Raw genomic sequence first — 21,141 nt, 5'->3', positions numbered from 1 at the left:
ATGAAACAACCTCGCTACTGCAGTGCTAAGACCATGTTTGCTGATGCGGGAGTACCTGATTTTTATGCAATCATGCGGTCACGCATAGCTTCGGTCTGGGCAAACGTATGGCAAAATTCGCAGCAAAATGATATTCTGGCGCTGTTTACTGTCAACCCGAGCAATAAGATCCTAAAGCACTGGACAGCCGTGCACCTGGACGAAAATGGTAAATAATATATAAATGTATATAACAAAGGATCTGTCTATAGCATCTGCTTAAATTTATGTTTAATTTTATGTTATTGTTTTATTTATTTAATTGTATTGTATGAGTTTTTAAACTTGAAATAAAGAATTATTATTATTATATTATTATAAAATATGAAAGAACTTAAATTGACCATTCGAAAACAATATTTTATTATTTTTAGTAGTGAAAAAAAGGTATTTATAGGAGGAAAATGTGAAAAATACCATTTACTGTATCATATTGTATGGCAACAATATACGTAAACGTTTGGAGGATTTAACAACTGTTAAATGAGGATTTAACCTTTCGGAGCTTACTCCTTTGTGAAAAACCTCGGCCATGATGATGATGATATCTGACATGGCTATTTGTATGTTTAGTACAAAGCCATACTCGTACATTTGACGTGCCCAGGACCCTCGCAAAAATTGGCAGACTGTTTTGTACACAAAATTACAGACAAGGCGTCTCCTGTTGTTGATTCCTCCAAGCGTAAACGTATTTTATTTACTGCGTATCAAAATTAGTACATATGCGAAAAGTTCCTTCCAACGAGTGGCGATAAATTAAAACGCGATCGAATGGCGCCCGGACTTCTTTGGTGGTCAAAGGATTAAAGATGCCTAAGTAATGATCAGAAGTTTTCAATCCAAATGTACACTTGGATGTTTTCTAGGTCCGGCAGCGGATACCTAAGCGCCACAGCCCAACTGTCACGCGGCGCAGAGCTGGACCTAGGCTCCACGGCGGCACCCATTTACCCCGAGAACAGGAAGAGCATACTCGTCAATGGATACCCCGTGAGTTACACTAAATTATTAACTATATATATTGCCGAACGCGTCGACACGATATTTCAGTTTATAAGTGGTAGGTAGCATGGTAGGCTTGAGTATTTTATTCAACATGTTTTTACAAGCTTTTATTTTAACTTGCAATGTACCTATGTACGTACGGGTCAAATCTTGCAAGTTAAATTTGACCCACTTTCCGGTTTCCGATGAAGTTGAAAATTTGCCTACATATGTAAGTCGGGTGAGAATGCAATATTACGGTACCATCGAGCTGATCTGATGATGGAGACAGGAGGTGGACATAAGAACTCTGTGATGAAACAACGCAACCTAATTGGCTACTTGACAGTTTTTTATAAATAATGTCAAACGATCTTGATTTTCCTGAAGATCATGCCATAGAACTCATGGCATTTAAGCGACACAAAGGTCAGAAATGAGAGTTAAAGTTTGACGCTCGCACTCGACGATTGAAACGCCTCTAACAAAATGATAATGTGATGTGACGTCACATCACATGAGTCTGTGCTAAATGTATGGAAGATCAAAGAAATTGCCATTTTGACCCTGAAATATTGCGTTTATGTGTATAGTTGTTATACAATTTATTTTTCAATAAAATGTAAGGAATCGAATAGTATCATTTTCTTTTCTATTATTGAAAGACAAAAAAATATTTTTTTCGAGACTTTGGACCCTTGTATTTTTTTATGATCTCAATATAATTTTTTAAATTCCTATATTTTATAATGGATGGCTCATTTTCTATCCATTAAACAAAATTTTGTTATAATATTCAACATGTGTCAAGTACCCAATTGTGTTTGGGGTTTTTAGAATTATCTCGATGAGTATTAGTTGCCTGTGGAAAGAAAAGTACAGTCAGTGATAAAAGCTTGTACCAAAACTGTTTTTGTCATAAACTTATGATTTTTAGAAAGAGATTTGCTAAGTTTTATGTATAAAGGTAAATGTATATAGGTAGTGTGTCACGTATTTTTGGGCATAGGTGATGACTTGCTACGCGACGTCGGCCCCCGAGAGCCCCGGGGCCGCCGCGCCGGCGCCCCTGCCCAACGAGTTCGACTACGGGCCGCAGAACGGGTAAGAAGTCTAAACTGGTTACATGTTTTTCGTCACACTTGCTCGCGGGAGTTATGGATTGTGAAAAAAAGGTATAACTTCCCATGGAGTTACAGCTTTTTTAAAATTATGTCACTTATTAATACAAACCAAGTAGCATAAAAGAGTTTTACTTTTAAAATACTGACGTTTTTTTTTTTTTTTTTAAATAGCCTATCTTGTGTCCCACTGCTGGGCAAAGGCCTCCCCTTTTTTCCGCCACTCATCACGGTTTGAAGTATGTTCCCGCCAGTCTCTGCAAAAAGCGTCGAGGACTGACGTTTATAATTTAATATTTTTGCTTATGTTTTAAATGATTTAATTTGATAAATTTAACAGCCGTTTAAAATATTTTTACATAGTTTTCAATCGTGGCTGAATGCCGAATAGGTCTGTGCCTTCGATGCCTCATCTGCCAAGAAATTACAAAATGGCGGATGAATGTTTGATATGTCACCGTATTTAAGAATTATTTCGCTTAAAATTTTATTTTTTTCTCCGCGAGCGTGATGAAAAACATTGTGTGTAACTCCGGGGGGTAAGAATATTGCAAACTCGGGTCTTTAATTCCCTCCAGCCTGCGGCTTACCCCCCTCTTTGCACAATGTACTAAACTTCATAAGGCCCTATGTGCATTAGAATGTACACTCCGTTTACATCTAATTAGAATCTTTCATAAACCAAATACTCGAAAAGTCTAATTTCTTTTGTTTCGTTGCTCTCTCTAACAAATGAAATTCATCCCAATTCACCATACAACAAGGTTCAAATTAAAAATAAAAATATTGTAGGTTAAAACTGATAGCTAATTATAATCGTATTGGATGGGTCTGGAATATATCGTCGTTGCGCTTTCCAAATCTGATAAGTGCGCGATTTTAATTAAATTAATCAATACCTTATGTGTATTGTTGCTAAGTAACTATTTGTCAATCAAAAATCGAGCACATATCAGCTTTGGACAGCGCAACGACGATATCAAACAACTTTGTCAGTAGAAAAAGGCGTGAAATTCTATTCTATGGGACGATAACCCTTCGCGCCTACGTTTTTTAAATTTACTGCTTTTTCTAATGACGGAAAAGGCTTGACAGACTAAAAACCTTATCATTTATTCTACAGCGAAACCAGCCAATCAGAGTCCACGTTGGAGGGCGCTGCCAACAGCCAATCGGACGCGACCAGCCAATGGGTGGACGACTCGTTCCCCCCTACCCACCACTCGCCCGAGCGGCCGTTCCCCCCCTGCAAGTACGACATGCCCAGCACGTCCAAAACTTACGAAGACAACGATATCATGGACAGGTAATGTAAACTCCTTAGGCCAGACCATAGACGGGCCGATTTTTTATTTAGTTGCCGGCTTTTTTTTTGTGAGATTTCTGTAATATGTTGTGAATAGATAGAGTTCCTTATCTTCTGAGTTACGAAAAATTTTATTTTACCAAATATTCCATACTTAGATTTTTCGTCCCGAATCGGGTTTTTTTTTGTTTATTTCGCCCAGAATGAGAAAGAAAATCGCCAAAAAATTGGCTCAAAGATCTATATAAGAAACTAGCTTCTGTTTTTAGCACTTCCATTTTAAATTCTATCCCCTTGACACCCCTATTAAGGAACTCTTTCCGTAATGAAAACTATACTATGTCTTTTCCCGGAGCTCAAACTATCTGCATATCTTATTTCATTGATTCAATCCTTTATTACCAGACTTCGGATTTCAGGGGGCAAATTATAATGACAGGTAGTAAATTTTGTAATTTTTCAAATATTCACTGATTGTGTCTCTTGTATTCTTGTATAAATTACCATGCTAATTAACTCAAAAATCTAAAATATGAATCTCAATTCATTCCACAGATCTCTAAACTCCAGCGAGAGCTCGTTCAACGCGCTCTCCGTCTCCCAATACGACCGGCGCTTCGACTCGGGCATCGACACCGAACGAAACGAAGACCGGTCCGCCATCACCGACCTCATGACCAGGATGTCGTCCGCTACCATATCCACTTCTGCGAACCTGGTCAACAATGTGTCCAGGATTGTGAAGTCGGAGATAAGGACCAGTATTGTTAGCATATCGTCTTCTAGGTATGAAAAAGCTTTGTACAGTGAAACCATGATAACTCAAACTTCTGTAAGGAGGAATTCTCGTTAACACGAAATAAAATACTTAGCACTTGAAATCTTCATGACTGGAAATGTTTAACCTCATTAAAGCGAAGTAACCGACCTATAACTTGAAATCGACGTACTGTTGTGTCCCCTCTATATAAAGGTCTGTAAATTGAAACAAAAAATACTGTACTTACGGGTTTGTACCTTTTAAACGCGCGGTTGATTTGTGCGATTGACGCAGCGTTGAACGCAAGCGATCACGGAATGTATGGAAAATGGACAATGCGCTTACCGCTGCGTTTACTGCGTATCAATATACGGTCATTAGATTAATTGACCGAAGCGTAGCGTAGGTCTACGTTTTGACTCGGGCAATCTGCTTTCGTATGTCCGGATGTTCTCCTCTACAGGTCGCAATTCTCAACCGATTCGCGTGAAATTTTGTGACCATATTCTATGATTAAATAGAATTTTTTTGTCGATCCAGTTTTTGGAAATTCTTCAAAATGGCGGAGTCATGGTACGTCACGCCTAAACAAATAGCCGTATCCATATCATAAGAGTGTCTTCCTTGTGAGACATGTTTACTGAGTGATTTGCGGAATATTCAGATATTTTAGAACGCTGGTTTAGGAGGTATTTAGATATTTAAGTTTTACTCGAGAATAAGTAGCCTAATTTCACCGTATCACATATAACCACTCGTGGCACAGTTGGAATACGCTCGCTTTACAATGACGAGGTTCTGGGTTCCAACCCCCCCATACAATGAATTCTTTTTTGTTTTTTTTTTTTTTGCATTTTAATTTCCTATTTTTGATTAAGGTTTGTAGCAGGGAGAGAGAGGTCCCTGGATTTTGTATTATTTTTTGCATTTAAATTTCGTATTTTTGATTGATCAAGCTAAGCGCGTTCGTATCAGTTTTTTTTTTTCTGAACTTTTTTTCAGCCGTTATAGTTCAAGGATACGGACAGTTGCGCAGGCGAAAACGGGTGCGATGTGTGGGGGGTCCATGTTCAGAATTTTTCGGAGCAAATTTTACACTTTAGATTAATTTATCAACTTTGGCTTTTCTGTAGATTAGTTGTAGATCGGAATATTGATATTATTTTAGGAACAGAAGTTTAAACGTAAATGTTTGTTATATTGCTTTAATTACCAAATTGAATATCATAGCTAAAATAGGGAAACTGTTTTTATAGCATTTTTCCCCAGCTCCTACCGGAGCTGCAATGTTTCAAGATGGCTGTCGCAGCAGAAAGTTCCGGTACGGCACGTGGCATTGTTGTAGATAATTTTGGTGTATATAGCTAGATTACTAACAGTCGGCGATGAGAAAGTGGCGCCATCTAATAGATCAAAGGCCAAAGCAAAGGTATAGCGTTTCAAGCGATGTCGCCATAACCTTTAGGTTGTGCCCGGTAAGATGGCGCCGGTTTTTGACATTTAACAAATTGAACACATATTAGTGAAATAATAAGGATCAAAGTCAAATGTCGTTCTAAAAGTTTTAGTCACGTGTCGAAAGATAAGGCAGTAAATTAGGTGGCTACAAAGTTTTCTTTGACAATACACCTCTATTTCAAATTATCTTTGCCAGAGCCACTAAGATTACCAGGCAGGGGCCGCATATTAGTATAAACCCAAATCAGTTGAACAGTTTGCTACCTTGCTGTGCGGTATTTAGAGCACCAACATAGGTCTTGACTGGCTTAAAAAGTTAAAATGCTCAGAGTTTTTGTATGTTTTTGTTTCGTTATTTTGTTGCATGTTGAGACGGCCCAATGATGCCATTTTGAGGTCATTTACTGAAAATAGGTCCGTTGGCATTGTTTGATGTATCTTTCTAATCATGCTCTACTCGTTCCTCGCCTTTAGGTTGTAATGGTCAGATTTGATAACGGCACTGTCACAAGAACTTGGCGTCCTAAAGAACTTACATTATTCAGTCAGCGACAGTAATGCAGTTGGCAGTAATGTTGCGTTACAAATACTGCGGCAAGTGCAGCTACGGTCGGAAATCCGAACGTTACCTTTACATTGCTTAGAGTAGTGGTTGACCTGGGGTATCTTGCTGTACGTTGTTTATACGTTGCGCTTTCTCAGGTTCAAGCCTTTTGGATCGCCTCGCTAAAATTAAGATTGTGAAACTCCTTCTATTGCGATTCAAGGACTTCGAGGAGGAAAAAATACTGAAAAGACTGGCAAACCAAACAAACCGACGCGTACGATGAAGCATCACGGTTCCAGCTTACAGGCCAATTTCGAACGTACACTGACATTAGAATCCACTAATTATATATGAACCATTTTATTTAGTTATCATGCGTCTCGCTTGCGCCAATACATGTACGGACTCCGTAGAGTACGAGCGAAATGCATGATAACTGAATGACATTAATATTCGATAATAGGTGGTCCAAAAATATAAAGTAATGAAAATTTCTTTTCCATGCGGGTTTTTTTTATTCCAATATACGTAACAAGTATCCCTAGCAAAATTTAGAGCATTAAACATCATTTAGGCGTCGCTATAAATAAAACAATTATGCCATAAACAATTGTATGAAAATAAATTGACCCATCAATAATTCTGCTTTGGAAATGTCCTTAAGGACTTCTTATACGTTTTATTTATTTATCATAAGTATGTTAAAAAAATATGGCAGTTGATTTTTTTAAACTTTTTGGTTACTTTGCATTTTTTAATTTGTATGAGGATATTGCAAATCACAAAATCATAGCGAGTACAGCGACCACTAAATCATTTGAAAATTAGTTCAAATTATTTCATAATATACTAAAGGGAGCCTTGTGAAGATAAAATCTATTTCATTTTTTTTCCACATACAGAGTAAAGTAGGACCACCCTATTCGATAATTATGTATTTTTGTCAATTTAGTTTTTATAAATTCTTTTAAACAGTAGAGTCATTTATTAAATTTTAAGCTATGCTCGCGAGGTCTACAGCTCACAGAGCTACTAGTTTAAAATGGGTGTGCGGCGAACGCACCGCGTTTGACGCTGCGTTTATCGAATAAAACTACTGCACGCTTAAATACGAAATTAAATCTCTAATACGATTTTTTCATAATGTTAACCTCTGTATCTCCTCTTTAAGACGAATAAATATCTATAAGAACTTAAGTCGATGCCTTCTAACGCAAAAAATATAACATTTCTTTCAAATTATCATATGAAGAAAATGGAAAGCCGTATGAAGTTCATTTCATAATCATACTTATAACATTATTCTTTCCAGGATCGAAAAGAAGCGCGATACATCGAACATGTCCCTAAGTACGCTGTCAGTCAACAGCGAAACGTCAGTGTCGGACCGCAGCTCGAGCCAGGACGTCAACTCCGAGAACGTCACGGAGCGGCGAGTGAGCCCCCCGCCTGTGAAGCCCGCGTCCACTGGAGCCATACCTAAGAGCATCAGCTTCGATGCTACAGCTGAGAAGAGTCAGAGGTAAACACAGTATAATATACTTAACAAACTGATATAAAAGTCATGCAACAGCGAAACGTCACAAGAACGTCAGAACGTCACAGAGCGGCGAGTCAGCACCCCGCCCGTGAAGCCCGCGTCCACTGGAGCCATATTTAAGAGCATCAGCTTTGATGCTACAGCTGAGAAGAGTCAGAGGTAAACACAGTATAATATACTTAACAAACTGATATAAAAGTCATGCAACAGCGAAACGTCACAAGAACGTCAGAACGTCACAGAGCGGCGAGTGAGCCCCCGCCCGTCAAACCCGCGTCCACTGGAGCCATACCTTAACCTCTCATTCGTTGCTCATTTTGCAAAATACGTCGTCGTACGTCTCTTTCTCTCCAATTGCCAACAAAATATTGTATATCCCGTACCATTCCAGACGGCGTATAACAGAAGACAGTCTCGTCGGCAACCTGGACGAGTTGAAAAACAACGTGAAACGCTCGGGCGGCAACCTGCTGCACAAGATCAAGATGTTCAGCCGGCCCAATAAGGGCCGCTCGCACCAGCACCCTAACGGTAACCTTCGCCTCTTGAATCTAGTATTTAGTATGATGAATAACGGGATAGTCTTATGTATCTTTCAGTAGGAGTAGCAGAGAAAGCTTTATTATTGTTTTTTCACGTCACTGTTCGGAAATGTGGTAATAGATGGTCTAAAACCAAGCTGGAAATTAGGCAATAGCTGTAGCACCTGAACCTCCACTACTGCAATGTTTCATTGTTATCATCATCTGTCATTGGTGATGGTAAAAGGTCTTTTTTGGCGCAACTTTATCCTTCAAAAATAAAATTAGGTTAGGTTAGGACCAATTACTTGTTTCAAAAAAAAAGAAACGTCAAAACCATTCAGTTCATGCTTAAGGCGTTTTTGCTTTTGTAGCTGTTTGTTTTTTTAGCAAAAACGCTTCTAAATTTAGAAGCAAACAGAAAAACGTCTCTTAAAAGTAATAAAAAAGGCGGGGTCGGAATCGGAAAATACTGAATTAGATAGTGTCAATTGGAATATATTTGATTCATTGGAATATATTTGGTTTTGTTTTTTTAAACTTTGGACATTGGTAAGGCCTGGAAAAGGGTTACATTTATTTGATTCGTTTTCACCTCGAGCAAACACTTAATAAATTGACACAAAAAAAATATTCGATTTCTTAATTCATAAGGTCATAACTAGACATTCACTCAATTGTACAACCGGCCTATCCAAGGTGAGATTAGCTATCGCTACGACAACGAAACGCTTTGTTTCTCTATCGCTCTTCCATATTAGCGCGACAGTGACAATTGCGTTTCGAACGCTACGAGCTATTACGCATTGTCGACTTGTCGCCGGCGACTTAGTCTCTCGGCGACCAAAACAAAGGCGGGCGACCGGAGACCAAGTGCGTAATCACTAATTTAAACTATTGAGAGCCACACTGAGTCGCCGGCGACAAGTCGACAGTGTGTAATGTATCTACGGAGCGTAAGCGATTTTCATGTTGGCTACACGGCCAATTCCCCTACATAGTTAAAACAATCATATTTTTTCGTCTATCATATTTAATCCATAAGAGCACCATTTTGGACCCGGGTACGTCCTTAAACTGCGTCCACAAGAGAGGTATGGGCATTGTGAATGTCATCTCGCTCTGTGTGGTAGGGCACAGCACAGCGGATGTCATTCCAGATCTAGAGCAGAGCCCGACTGGGGAAGTACCTCCACCTTACAGAAAACCGCAGCCAAATAACACTAGACCCTACTCATAGTGTTGTGTTCCTGCCGGTGAGTAAGGTTGCCAGAGCTCAACGAGGGTGGGAGGGGGTTAGGGTCGGCAACGCGCATGTAACTCCTCTGGAGTTGCAGGCGTACATAGGCTACGGATACTGCTTACCATCAGGCGGGCCGTATGCTCGTTTGCCACCGACATAGTATTAAAAAAAAAAAAAAACCATACAGATTTCACCGCCGTTCACTACGATGTGATTTATTTGTCCCTAGACATAAAATTAGCCGAGGAGGAAGCCCTCCGCGAAGACGCGCCGCGCGCGGAGCCCGCAGAGAGCTCCGACGACATCCTCGCCAAGTACCGCCGCAAGAGCTCCACGGACTCGCGGCGGCGCGCCCAGCGGCGCGTGTCCGACGTGCCGGACATCGCGGACAGGTATTCAATAATTCATTACAGTACATATGGTACTACTTTACAGCGCGATAATTAGCACATTACGTAACTATGTCGAAAATTTTAAGGGCCATATGTACTGTAATACAAGTTCGAAAAAACAGGAAATTCGCAACGAGTGGCAATAAAATAAAACATGACCGAAGGGAGAGACTGTGAAATGTTGCGAATTTACTATTTTTCGCATTGGTATCGTAATGTACTATTATAGTTCTTTAAATCGTTGCAAAATGAATATTTCCGTTAGAAGTGAATAAATAATATACGACAATTTTACACAGATCTGCCTAATTCCACAGTAAGCTCAATAAGGCCTGTGTTGCACTAGACGACGATATTTAGATATTTATAGTGATTCTTTTCAAAATTTAAAGCGCAGAATGTTCAAACAAACTTAAAATGCTTGTGGTAATATAATAGTAATATAGTATAGTAGTTAGTTTTTTACCATGTATGTTTTAATCACTTAATCTGTTAATGTATAGTTGTAGTTAATAATGTAGTGTAAAAAGCCTCGAACTGTTTGAGTGTTGTTGCACACCTGTTATAGGTGCATATATATTATACGTGTCCACTATACTTGTTACTTTACTAGCTTTGTTTATGTACTATTGGTGTGTCTTATAAAATATATATATAACAACATCCATAACCCAAGAACACATATTCGTGATGAACACATAAATAAAAAGCCGTTACCAGGATTCGACGGTACCTCCTGCTACGTACCCATACAATCCGGCCCTCGGCATATACAGTTTAGAACTAAATCGGCAAGAACAAATATGTAAAAACTTTTTTTTTTCAGATGCGAAGGAGTACTGGATCTCAACGACCCCGAGGTGTTCAACAGCATGAAGAAGAAACTGCGGCTCGTGCTGTCCAACCCTGAGCTGTTGTGTACAGAATACGTGCCCAATGTAAGATATTCTATTTTGAACCTACTGACTAGTACAATAGGGTTGACAATTGAATCATCTTTAGAATGAAGAAGGTATTGTAGGTTGCGCTGTCATATCGTAAACGTCTACTAAAGTTGACAAGCCGCTAATAATCGTGTGTCCCTTTCCATCATACCAATACGTCGGAAAGGGACAAACGTTTATTAGCTGCTTGTCAACTTTAGTAGACGTTTATGAATAAGGGGGTAAATGGCTTAACAATTAAAGTCCGTTACTGTACTATGATAGACGATAAAGAACACAATAACATTTTTTTTAATATATAATTTACAAAATATTTCCACAGCGCTGCACAAGCACATCCCTAGTGGAATGGATGCGAGCCGCCGCCGCGGCCGCTTCCGAAACCGGCGCGTCCGCTCAAGCGGCCGAAGTGGCTCGAGCCTTAGCGGCGTCGGGCGCTCGCTGCGAGCGACTAGCGGCAGCTTTGCGGGCAGATCTAGATGCGAGACGGCCGTACGCCAAGTATTTGGCTAGCTGCCGGTCTGCGTTGACGCATACGCTTCACGCGCTCAGACGGTAAGTCTACTACTTATTGTCTAGGTGTATGGCGGAATGGCTCGAGCCCTAGCGGCGTCGGGCGCTCGCTGCGAGCGACTAGCGGCAGCTTTGCGGGCAGATCTAGATGCGAGACGGCCTTACGCCAAATATTTGGCTAGCTGCCGGTCTGCGTTGACGCATACGCTTCACGCTCTCAGACGGTAAGTCTACTACTTATTGTCTAGGTGTATGGCGGAATGGCTCGAGCCCTAGCGGCGTCGGGCGCTCGCTGCGAGCGACTAGCGGCAGCTTTGCGGGCAGATCTAGATGCGAGACGGCCGTACGCCAAGTATTTGGCTAGCTGCCGGTCTGCGTTGACGCATACGCTTCACGCGCTCAGACGGTAAGTCTACTACTTATTGTCTAGGTGTATGGCGGAATGGCTCGAGCCCTAGCGGCGTCGGGCGCTCGCTGCGAGCGACTAGCGGCAGCTTTGCGGGCAGATCTAGATGCGAGACGGCCTTACGCCAAATATTTGGCTAGCTGCCGGTCTGCGTTGACGCATACGCTTCACGCTCTCAGACGGTAAGTCTACTACTTATTGTCTAGGTGTATGGCGGAATGGCTCGAGCCCTAGCGGCGTCGGGCGCTCGCTGCGAGCGACTAGCGGCAGCTTTGCGGGCAGATCTAGATGCGAGACGGCCGTACGCCAAGTATTTGGCTAGCTGCCGGTCTGCGTTGACGCATACGCTTCACGCTCTCAGACGGTAAGTCTACTACTTATTGTCTAGGTGTATGGCGGAATGGCTCGAGCCCTAGCGGCGTCGGGCGCTCGCTGCAAGCGATTAGCGGCAGCTTTGAGAGCAGATCTAGATGCGAGACGCCCGTACGCCAAGTATTTGGCTAGCTGCCGGTCTGCGTTGACGCATACGCTTCACGCTCTCAGACGGTAAGTCTACTACTTATTGTCTAGGTGTATGCCAGAAGTGGCTCGAGCCTCAGCGGCGTCGGGCGCTCGCTGCGAGCGATTAGCGGCAGCTTTGAGAGCAGATCTAGGTGCGAGACGCCGGTACGCCAAGTATTTGGCTAGCTGCCGGTCTGCGTTGACGCATACGCTTCACGCTCTCAGACGGTAAGTCTACTACTTGATGTAATTACCGACAATTTGTTTTTAATTTAATATGTTTTTTTTTGTCATTTTATTGTAAGGTAAGGTAGCAACAAGTAGAGCAGCGCTACCTCGTTTTACGCAAAATAGGCACAATGGTTGTTGATTTTTGGCAAATGTCCAGAAGAACTAAGTACAAAATTATATTACTCACTACTTTACCTTATTTCTAATAGTAATAAAAAGACGACCATTTCAACTGGCAATCAATTCTTAAAAGAAACATTGACTATGGCCACGTTATATTTGGTCGACAGACAAACCATCCAAGTCCGCGCGGAGTGCTCGGCGTGCGCGCGCGCCGCCGCGGCCGCGCGCGTGCTGCAGCAGCTGGAGCGCGGCAACTCGCTGCGGCGGCTGGCGCGCCACCACTCCGCGCACAACAACCACGCCACCGTCAATGGCAAGTACAGACAAAAACACCTCAGCAGCTCGAACAACTGCGAACGTTTTGCCTCCTCTTTTTTGGTACCTGTATTCCCTGATAAATATGACCTCGTTCATTTGAAAGCAAGAGTGAATAGGCTACTACTGAACCGGTGAGCTCCATCTTAGGCCTCGTCTTCACTTTCCATCAGGTGTGACTAGAGCCAATCGCTGATCAGTTAAAAAAAAGGAATTTGCTGCTTAAAAACAGTGAGCAAAATCGCATTTTATTCACTGAGTGAGAGAAAATAACATTCAAGTGAACTTTATTTCGAATGTCATTTAAACGTGCGGAGCCTAATACAAGTTCGAAATATTTGGATTATATTGTCTTTGTCCCTTTCACGTCATTAGCAAAAAGAAAGAGACAAAAAAGTTCATACGTATACGTATTGGCGTTCGAACGAAGTGAAAATATCGGGTGCTATGTTTCACTTTACACCCTTGGTTAACAATGTACTATTTCTCAAAAATGGACGGCAACTGACTAAGCCGGTTAAAAAATAGGTTAAAATCATCGCAATCCCGTTATGGCGCCAGCAATATTGCATATACATTATTCGTGTAGTTCCAAACTTCTTACAAAGTTGAAATTGTTCACACGTGTTAATAATGTGTTCATGTGTGCAGGAGGAGAGCTGATGGACGAGAAGGCGAAAAGACTGATGGCCAACATTAAGACCCTGATCGCCGAAGTCAAGGCGGACCCCTCATGGGAAGGTTAGAATCATACTTCGCACTCGAGGGGGTATTTTACGGGCACGTCAGTTAGTAACGTGCCTCGCTTCTAGCCTCGCTTCGAATTTCAAGTGGCATATGTCGTTTTCGAGTTATTGGAATTTTGATTTGTCGGTTGGGAGTCGACGGCCTGCCACTCTAAGGGCTAATAATTTCTATGACAGTTCCTTCAAGTCTTCTTATTTATGTATATTAAAAGTTTAATGCTAAGTAAATTAATGTGATCCCCCCCCCCCCTTCACCTCGCCTATCGACTGGCGACGCTCTTGTAAATATTTTATTGTATTCTAAATAAGTTTGCTTGCAACTATGAGGATATTTTTTGGCATTACTGTGGTAAAACCTTTTATTGCGAAAAATATCGCCCTGTTTACATTGTTGTCAAAGAGTCTTCTTGTCAGTAAGGTCCGACCGAGATCTCGGTCTCGGTCTCGGTCTCGGCATTCTCGGCCAAAAACTTTTTTGGTGATTGTGATTGTGGTTGATTTCGTACCTGTTGGAATCGGACAGGCGCGGTTGCAAGTAATGACTTGTTCATTTGGTTCTCTTCGTTTTGAGGTTGTTGTTATTGCGGAAGAGTTAATAAATGAGTGTATATTGTTATCGAGATGTAACTTAAATTAACTTGATGTGAGTGGAAGATGACACTGGATATTTTGATACTTAATATATTTGTGTTTACGGGAAAAAGCATAGCAGTAGGTTAGTACAATACGATACCGGTGGCGGATTACTGTTGTGGAAAATTAGACATAATTTCGTGCGATCTTTGCGGATGCTATTCGATACAATTTTGACGAAACTCGCGGTGTGGTTGTTGGGTCATATGTTGGTTTTCATTTGATGTGGCTTATGTGGCCAACGAACAACTTTTTAGTAAGGCTGGCCAGTTAAACGACGAGCGTCGTCACAGTTTAACGGACCGTAACGCTGAAAAATTTCCTTTTTTTGGGTTATAATATAGAACTGTTTCATTTTAATCATTGTTATTACAATAACAATGATTAAAATGAAACAGTTCTATATTATAACCCATCAAAAAATGACAAAAAAGAATCACAAAAAGAGGTACACCTCTTTTTGTGCACATCCGTACTGAAAAACCCGGCCAAGTGCGTGTCGGACCACGTATAATGGAAGGTTCCCTATCTTCATACAATACAAAAAGCCGTACAAGCAAAAGAGCGTATGTTGGTGGCACTTACGTCGCGTCGTTTTAATCAGAAGATCAGATGATTAAGTTTTTATTATTTAAATATTTTTTTTCCGATTTGTTGCTCTCCCGGTTCAAAAGTTAGAGGGGAGGGGCACACTATTTTTGGCTTTCGGAGTGATTATTTCCAAAATATTTAATCAAAAAACGTTTTTAGCAATGTGGTTTTTTTTAAAGACCTATCTAATGATGTGCCACATGTTACTTTTATTTGAATTTTTACTTTTAGTTACATGTATGGAGTGCCCCTTGATTTTTTTTTTCTAAAGTACTAAGTAGCGATTCACATAATACACCTACGTTCCAAATTCGTAATAAAATTTATCGTATAGTTTTCGAGTAAAATGACATACGGACAAACAGACAGAGGTGACGAAACTATAAGGGTTTCGTTTTAAGGAAGCCCAAAAATACTATTTAATAGCGCTAAGAATTGATTATGATAACTTTTTTCTGATAAATTTTAGTGCAAAATTCGTGTTTTTTCTTCTATTTTATAAATTCTCGGTCTCGGTCTCGGTCTCGGCCGAGAATGCCATTGAATCTCGGTCTCGGTCTCGTTCTCGGCCGAAACCCAAAAAGCGTTCTCGGTCGGACCTTACTTGTCAGTGAAGTAAATTAGTACCACTGAAAATACGCAACATGGCGAAGGTCGAACATAACTATGAAAAATTTCAGGAGCGCCGGCAACGTCCATAGAGGTGCTGGAGCTGACCGTGGAGCGCGCCGCGTTCGCCCGTCTCTACCTGAACGTGCTCTTTCCCATCGGCGAGGGCGACTACGGGCGCGACCAGTGAGTATACAATACATGCCTTTTGTGTCTGCCATAGATATATGAATATTAGGAGATCGGACATGCCGGCCGATTTGTATTGAATTCGTCTGTCGCAAGTTCTTTACCTCCACACAAAGCACAAGTCATTCGCGCATCACGCTCAAATATGCAAGAGTGATAAAGATGCAAATAGACGAACGAATGAACGAAGGTTGACGAAGTGGTCCGTGGTAGATCTGTACTTTGAGACAATTTGTCGTTGTGTCTATCGTTTTGTACCCGATTCATTGCGGCGTCAACACTTGGCTTGGCAATGATGTAACTTGTTCAGCAGCAATGTAATGCAATATGTTGAATATTTTTGAAGTCAATCAAGGGACAGTTTATATGGATGAAAGACGGAATATTAGGTTGAATTATTATTTTATGAGAAATAAATAGTATTTATCGTATTTACATGTGAAAAGTGATTATACTGGAGTGGAAATTAATCAAATCACTACGATGTGTGCAGGCTCAGCATTTCGGATAAAAAGGAAATATTCTCTGCGTCTTTGCATTCGTGCACACTCGGTAACAACTGACAGAGGACTGACGGCAGTGTATGCCCATTGAGCTAACAACTGCGACGCGGCCACCGGCGGCTTGTCCTTTCTTTCTAGTATTCCTTGCTCTGTGGTGTCTGCATACTTATTTATGAATCCTTTTTGTATTTGCGTTAGATAGCAGAAGGTGTCGCAGAAAGCTTTCTCTGCCAAAAATGTGGGAGGTCGTGCCGCTCACGCATGGACCTCCACAGCCACCAAACCCGTTGTCTAAATAGCAAAGCTTAAATCAGCAATAGACGCAAAGGCTTGTGATGTTTTTTGAACTCGACTGTCTGTAATTATGTACACGTATTTTCTTCATTATATAAGTGAATGCAGTGGAAATGAGAACGTTGAGAAGTGTGTGTGGTGTGAGATAAGAAGATTGAATTAGGAACAGTATGATAAGGGAAGAATGTGGACTGAACGAAGATGTAGTGACAAAAATTGGGAAAGGTATGTTGAGATGGTTTGGACACGTGGAAAGAACGAGTGAAAGAAGGCTAACAAAGAGTATAAGGGAGAAGTAGAAGAGGGAGCTGGAAGGGGTAGACCTGGGTGGATTTTCTCTGATAAAATCGGGGAAATTCCGAAGAAAGGCCAGGTCAAGAGCATCCTAAACCGGCGAGCGTGTATGAAGAATGTTATGATAGTAGGAAGCAAAAGAGGTATCAGGATCGTAGCAAGTGGAAATCCGGGATCTCTCTACCCTTTTCTTCTTTTATTAACGGCCTATAAAGTTGGTGTCAGAACTAGTACATCATAAAGAATATACATTTTCAAACAAAAACTTGTGTGCACCTTAAAATAGCAGACACAACATATTTAAAATTAAAAGTTTATTAATAAAATATGAACAGAATGAAAAAATAATAATCATTTCAGAAAAAGAAGAATTCATAAAAAATTATAACTTTTAGTTTTGATTTGACTGAAGCCAAAGAGCAAAAGAATATGTTTACACTAGCTCTGATGCAAGTTCATGACCCCGCCGGGAAATAGGAGTTTAGGCGTGATTATATGTATGTATGTGTATTTTTTTTAGCTACTTGTAACTCGTTCTATAGTTCGATTTTTTAGCATTAGAAAGAAGGTAAGCGATTTTGACGTTATTTTATTGAAAAAAAAAAACTTGAAAAATAAGTCACGGCAAATATGTAACAATTACAAATCATATACGACCGGTTACATTCTATTGCTTTCTATATTTAATAGTTACTCATTTTTAAAAACCGTGTTTTTGAATAAAATGACATTTCAAGATTGTTTACCTTTTTTCTAATGCTGAAAAAACCGAACCATATTTGTACGAAGCTGCAACTAGTTAGTGTAAGGCCTGGGTGGCCACCGCCATAATCGAAATTCGCTAATTGCGGAATCTTTCTCTTTTACTCTCATTAAGACGTTATTAGAGTGACAGAGAAAAATGCCCGCAATTGTCGAACTTCGATTTTCGCGGTAATAGCCCTGAGTTGACGCTCGAGTTGGACTAGCAGCGGGGCGGGGCGTGCGGCGTGCATGTTGAACAAATGCAAACGTATAGGAGCGGCCGCACTGCACGCTGCTCACAGCACTCGCGAGTGTAAGATCTGAGTGGCCGTTCGCTCGGCGGGGCGTGCAGCGTGCACTAAGGCCGCTCCTATACGTCTGCATTTGTTTAATATGCACGCCCCGCCGCGCTGCACGCCCAACTCGAGTATCCACTCAGGCCTGACACTTAGTATTGTATGGGCAGAGTGCTGTCGGAGCACATCCGGCGGCTGGGCGCGGGCATGACGGCGGCGCGCGCGGGCGTGAGCGCGCGCCACCTGTGGGCGGCGCCGTACGCGCGCGCGCAGCTGCTGCTCACGCACCTGCCCGTCTACCGGACCCCGAGGGACAAGGTATGTGGAGCACTTAAACTTATTTTTTATTTATTAAAGTTCCAAAACAATTTTAGAAAATTCGCAGAGTTCCATGTTTACTTACTACTAGTTATGAATGGCTTAATTACAGCAAGGGTTCGGATTTATTAAACTAATTTATATAACAAAGCAAATATATGTTTATAAAATATAGTCGTAATTATTTGATATGAAATAATTTTTAATTTTTTTAATTGATTTACAGTTGGATAGGTATAAATCTTGTATGTGTTTCGGAAGGCTATTTATTATTTTTGTAAGTATGAAATTCTTAGTTCTCGTTCCTTAGACATTATTATATGATGGTAGTATGAATCTAGGGGCATTAGGGATACTTCTTAATATATTGTATCTGTGATATTCATTTAATTTATCTATGTTTAGGTGTGGACAGTTTAACTATATTTTGTACGGGAAGCACCTTACAAAGTTCAAAGAGGTTCGAGTAATTATTGTTACATGCTACTTTTATATTTTTTGGAACTATTGTTTTTAGAATAGTTCTCTGTAGGTTGTAGATATTAGAAATATTAGTTTTATTCGATCGTCCGTAGCTGCTGATACCGTATCGTATTACCGATTCAGCCAGAGCTAGGTATAACATTCTCAAGGTGTTGTACGGTAATTAATGTTTCAGAATAGTAAGACGTCTCAATACTGATCTAAGTTTATTATATTGCGTCCAGATCAAGGATCGAATACCGGTATATTTTTCATACAAATTAACCGGTATTCAATTTTGGTATCTCGGTTGTTTATTTATATTTTTGCATTTCACTTAGGTAATCTGATAATTCATTGTCCTTACCTTAACCCTTTTCCAGGCATAGTACGATTTATCGACCACATACGCGCCAATAGAATTTCAACCTTAGCCATCCGATTTAAAGATCAAATTAGATTGCACTTTCGGAAAACGTGACTTGTCTTCAAATGAATCATCAAAGCGGGATTTATTTGAATTGTTTGGGAAAACTTTGTAGATTGGTGCGGTCTGGAAAAGGGTTAATACCATTCTAGAAATCTAAAATAACTAAGAAATATTTGGAAGCTACGTGATTTTTTGATGTTTAGTTTTTGTTATAATAAAAAAAAAAATATTGCAGATCAATGATCTATAGGATGTTAGTAACATTTTGACATAAAGTTAGTAGGAGCAGAAAATATACAAAAAGAAAGTCTTATCCTATTTGGCCCTTCCGATGGCCACTTCAACCCAATATTTAATCACAGGGCAGTCAAGACTCTGATAATACGCACTCGCCTGAGTAGTCCCACACGCTTAGTTATACCGGTAACGATGCCTGGTCCGGGTGCCGCGTTTTAAGGTGGCTAAGACAATCAATGATATCTTTTACACGTAATAAGTTTTCACCCTGTACTATATAATTTTTGACGACCTTTCTGGCCTAGTGGGTAGTGACCCTGCCTATGAAGCCGATGGTCCCGGGTATATCATATGATGAGCGTGGATATTTGTTCCTAAGTTATGGGTGTTTTCTATGTATTTATACGTATTTATATATATGTACAAAGTGCCAGCGAGGAAACGGAAAAAATTTAACCACATATTCCCGAGGTCATAAGAAAGAAAATATCACTTTAAGTCAATTCCGCTAAGTATAACTTTTTGTATGACTTTAATCATAATAATTACATGTTCTGGTAAAATTATGGATTAATATGAATTGTTACATTTGTTTTCGTAAAAACCAGTCTATTCAAAATGTTCCTTGTCACTTTGATATCTGTCAATAAGGACGTCTAGACTACGTCCCATTTATGGAGTGTGGAATTAAGAGGAGTGCCATCTCTTATGGTAGAACTGTTGCAAAAGTGTCCAGCTGTCAGCTATAAATAATAGTTCCAAATCTCTCCAGAGTAGCGCTAGAGTAGCTAAGAACCTAGGCGCTATTTACGGAGTAAAGTGCGCTGTCTATGGTTTGATTTTTTTGTTCAAGTATTCTAGCTATTGTAGCGCCACCTATTTAAGGTTTTTTGATGACACTTTTTGGTATATGGAGATTTATTTCCTTACCTCCACCTTCCGTAGTCCCATTGTAGCGAAATCTCTATCAAAAAGGAGTTATGCACTGAAACACAATAAAAAACGATTTATTTTAATTGGTGTTAACTCTAAAACTGGGCGAATAAAAAATATATATACATGATATTTTTGTCTTTATACGATCCGGAATATAAGTACTGTTAAAATTTTACCAATTCCCCGCGGGCACCGTTGTATATATCGTTGTCTAAGTACCCTCAACACAAGCCTTATTCAGCTTACTGTTGTGTTTATTACACAATGTCCTATGATATTTACAAAAAAAAATTTAATAAAAATGTGCATAATGTATCAACAGCTGCAGTGCGTCATGCGGTGCGTGACCTGCGTCATGGCGGTGCTCGGGCTGACGGAGGGCTCGGCGCCGTCCGCCGACGACCTCACACCCGTCATCGTGTTCATTATACTCAAGGTACGTATATAGTACCTGGTAGGTAGGTAATTATATCCCTTTGAACGCTTTATGTCATAAAAACAAACATCATTCAAACACCAAAATGCCGGGCGCCAGGTAGCTAATATAGACCTTACTAGTGTGAAGGTTACTTTGACAGCGTCCGCCATAACACCTATAGGTGTCCTTGGCATTATGGACACGACTAGGAACGACGCCTTTAGGGTTCTTGGCGTTCAAACGGTTAAGCTACATACTTAAGTTAAAATTTAAAAGTGCCTCTCTTCTATGTATTTATGTATTCTGACAACTAGTTAGTAAAATACATATTTAGTAGGTAGGCTAACCTTTTCTACATGCAATGATGCTCCAAAGTTTCCTTGTCAATTACATAATTTTAGTTTTTTAATTATTATTTTTTTGATTTATTAAGAAACAAACAGTCATTCATTAACATTAATCATAATTAATAATAAATAGACCTATAGTTTCCT

At 40.3% G+C, this 21,141-nt stretch overlaps 1 protein-coding gene across 1 annotated transcript in view; it reads left to right on the top strand.

The window, feature by feature from the left end:
- Positions 1–21,141, top strand: part of LOC133525478 (receptor-mediated endocytosis protein 6 homolog) — a 61,223-nt gene that overhangs the window by 34,044 nt on the left and 6,038 nt on the right. The window contains exons 18-31 of the mRNA XM_061861733.1: positions 909–1,032; positions 2,036–2,130; positions 3,271–3,453; positions 4,009–4,239; positions 7,531–7,740; positions 8,150–8,289; positions 9,752–9,914; positions 10,741–10,852; positions 11,181–11,413; positions 12,800–12,945; positions 13,602–13,688; positions 15,598–15,712; positions 18,017–18,164; positions 20,552–20,665. Coding sequence (XP_061717717.1) covers positions 909–1,032; positions 2,036–2,130; positions 3,271–3,453; positions 4,009–4,239; positions 7,531–7,740; positions 8,150–8,289; positions 9,752–9,914; positions 10,741–10,852; positions 11,181–11,413; positions 12,800–12,945; positions 13,602–13,688; positions 15,598–15,712; positions 18,017–18,164; positions 20,552–20,665 — 2,101 coding nt within the window. The remainder of the gene's footprint in view (positions 1–908; positions 1,033–2,035; positions 2,131–3,270; positions 3,454–4,008; positions 4,240–7,530; positions 7,741–8,149; positions 8,290–9,751; positions 9,915–10,740; positions 10,853–11,180; positions 11,414–12,799; positions 12,946–13,601; positions 13,689–15,597; positions 15,713–18,016; positions 18,165–20,551; positions 20,666–21,141) is intronic.

Source organism: Cydia pomonella, chromosome 1 (assembly GCF_033807575.1).
Source record: "Cydia pomonella isolate Wapato2018A chromosome 1, ilCydPomo1, whole genome shotgun sequence".
Taxonomy (NCBI): Eukaryota; Metazoa; Arthropoda; class Insecta; order Lepidoptera; family Tortricidae; genus Cydia; species Cydia pomonella.
This window is presented reverse-complemented; position numbering and strand designations above follow the sequence as displayed.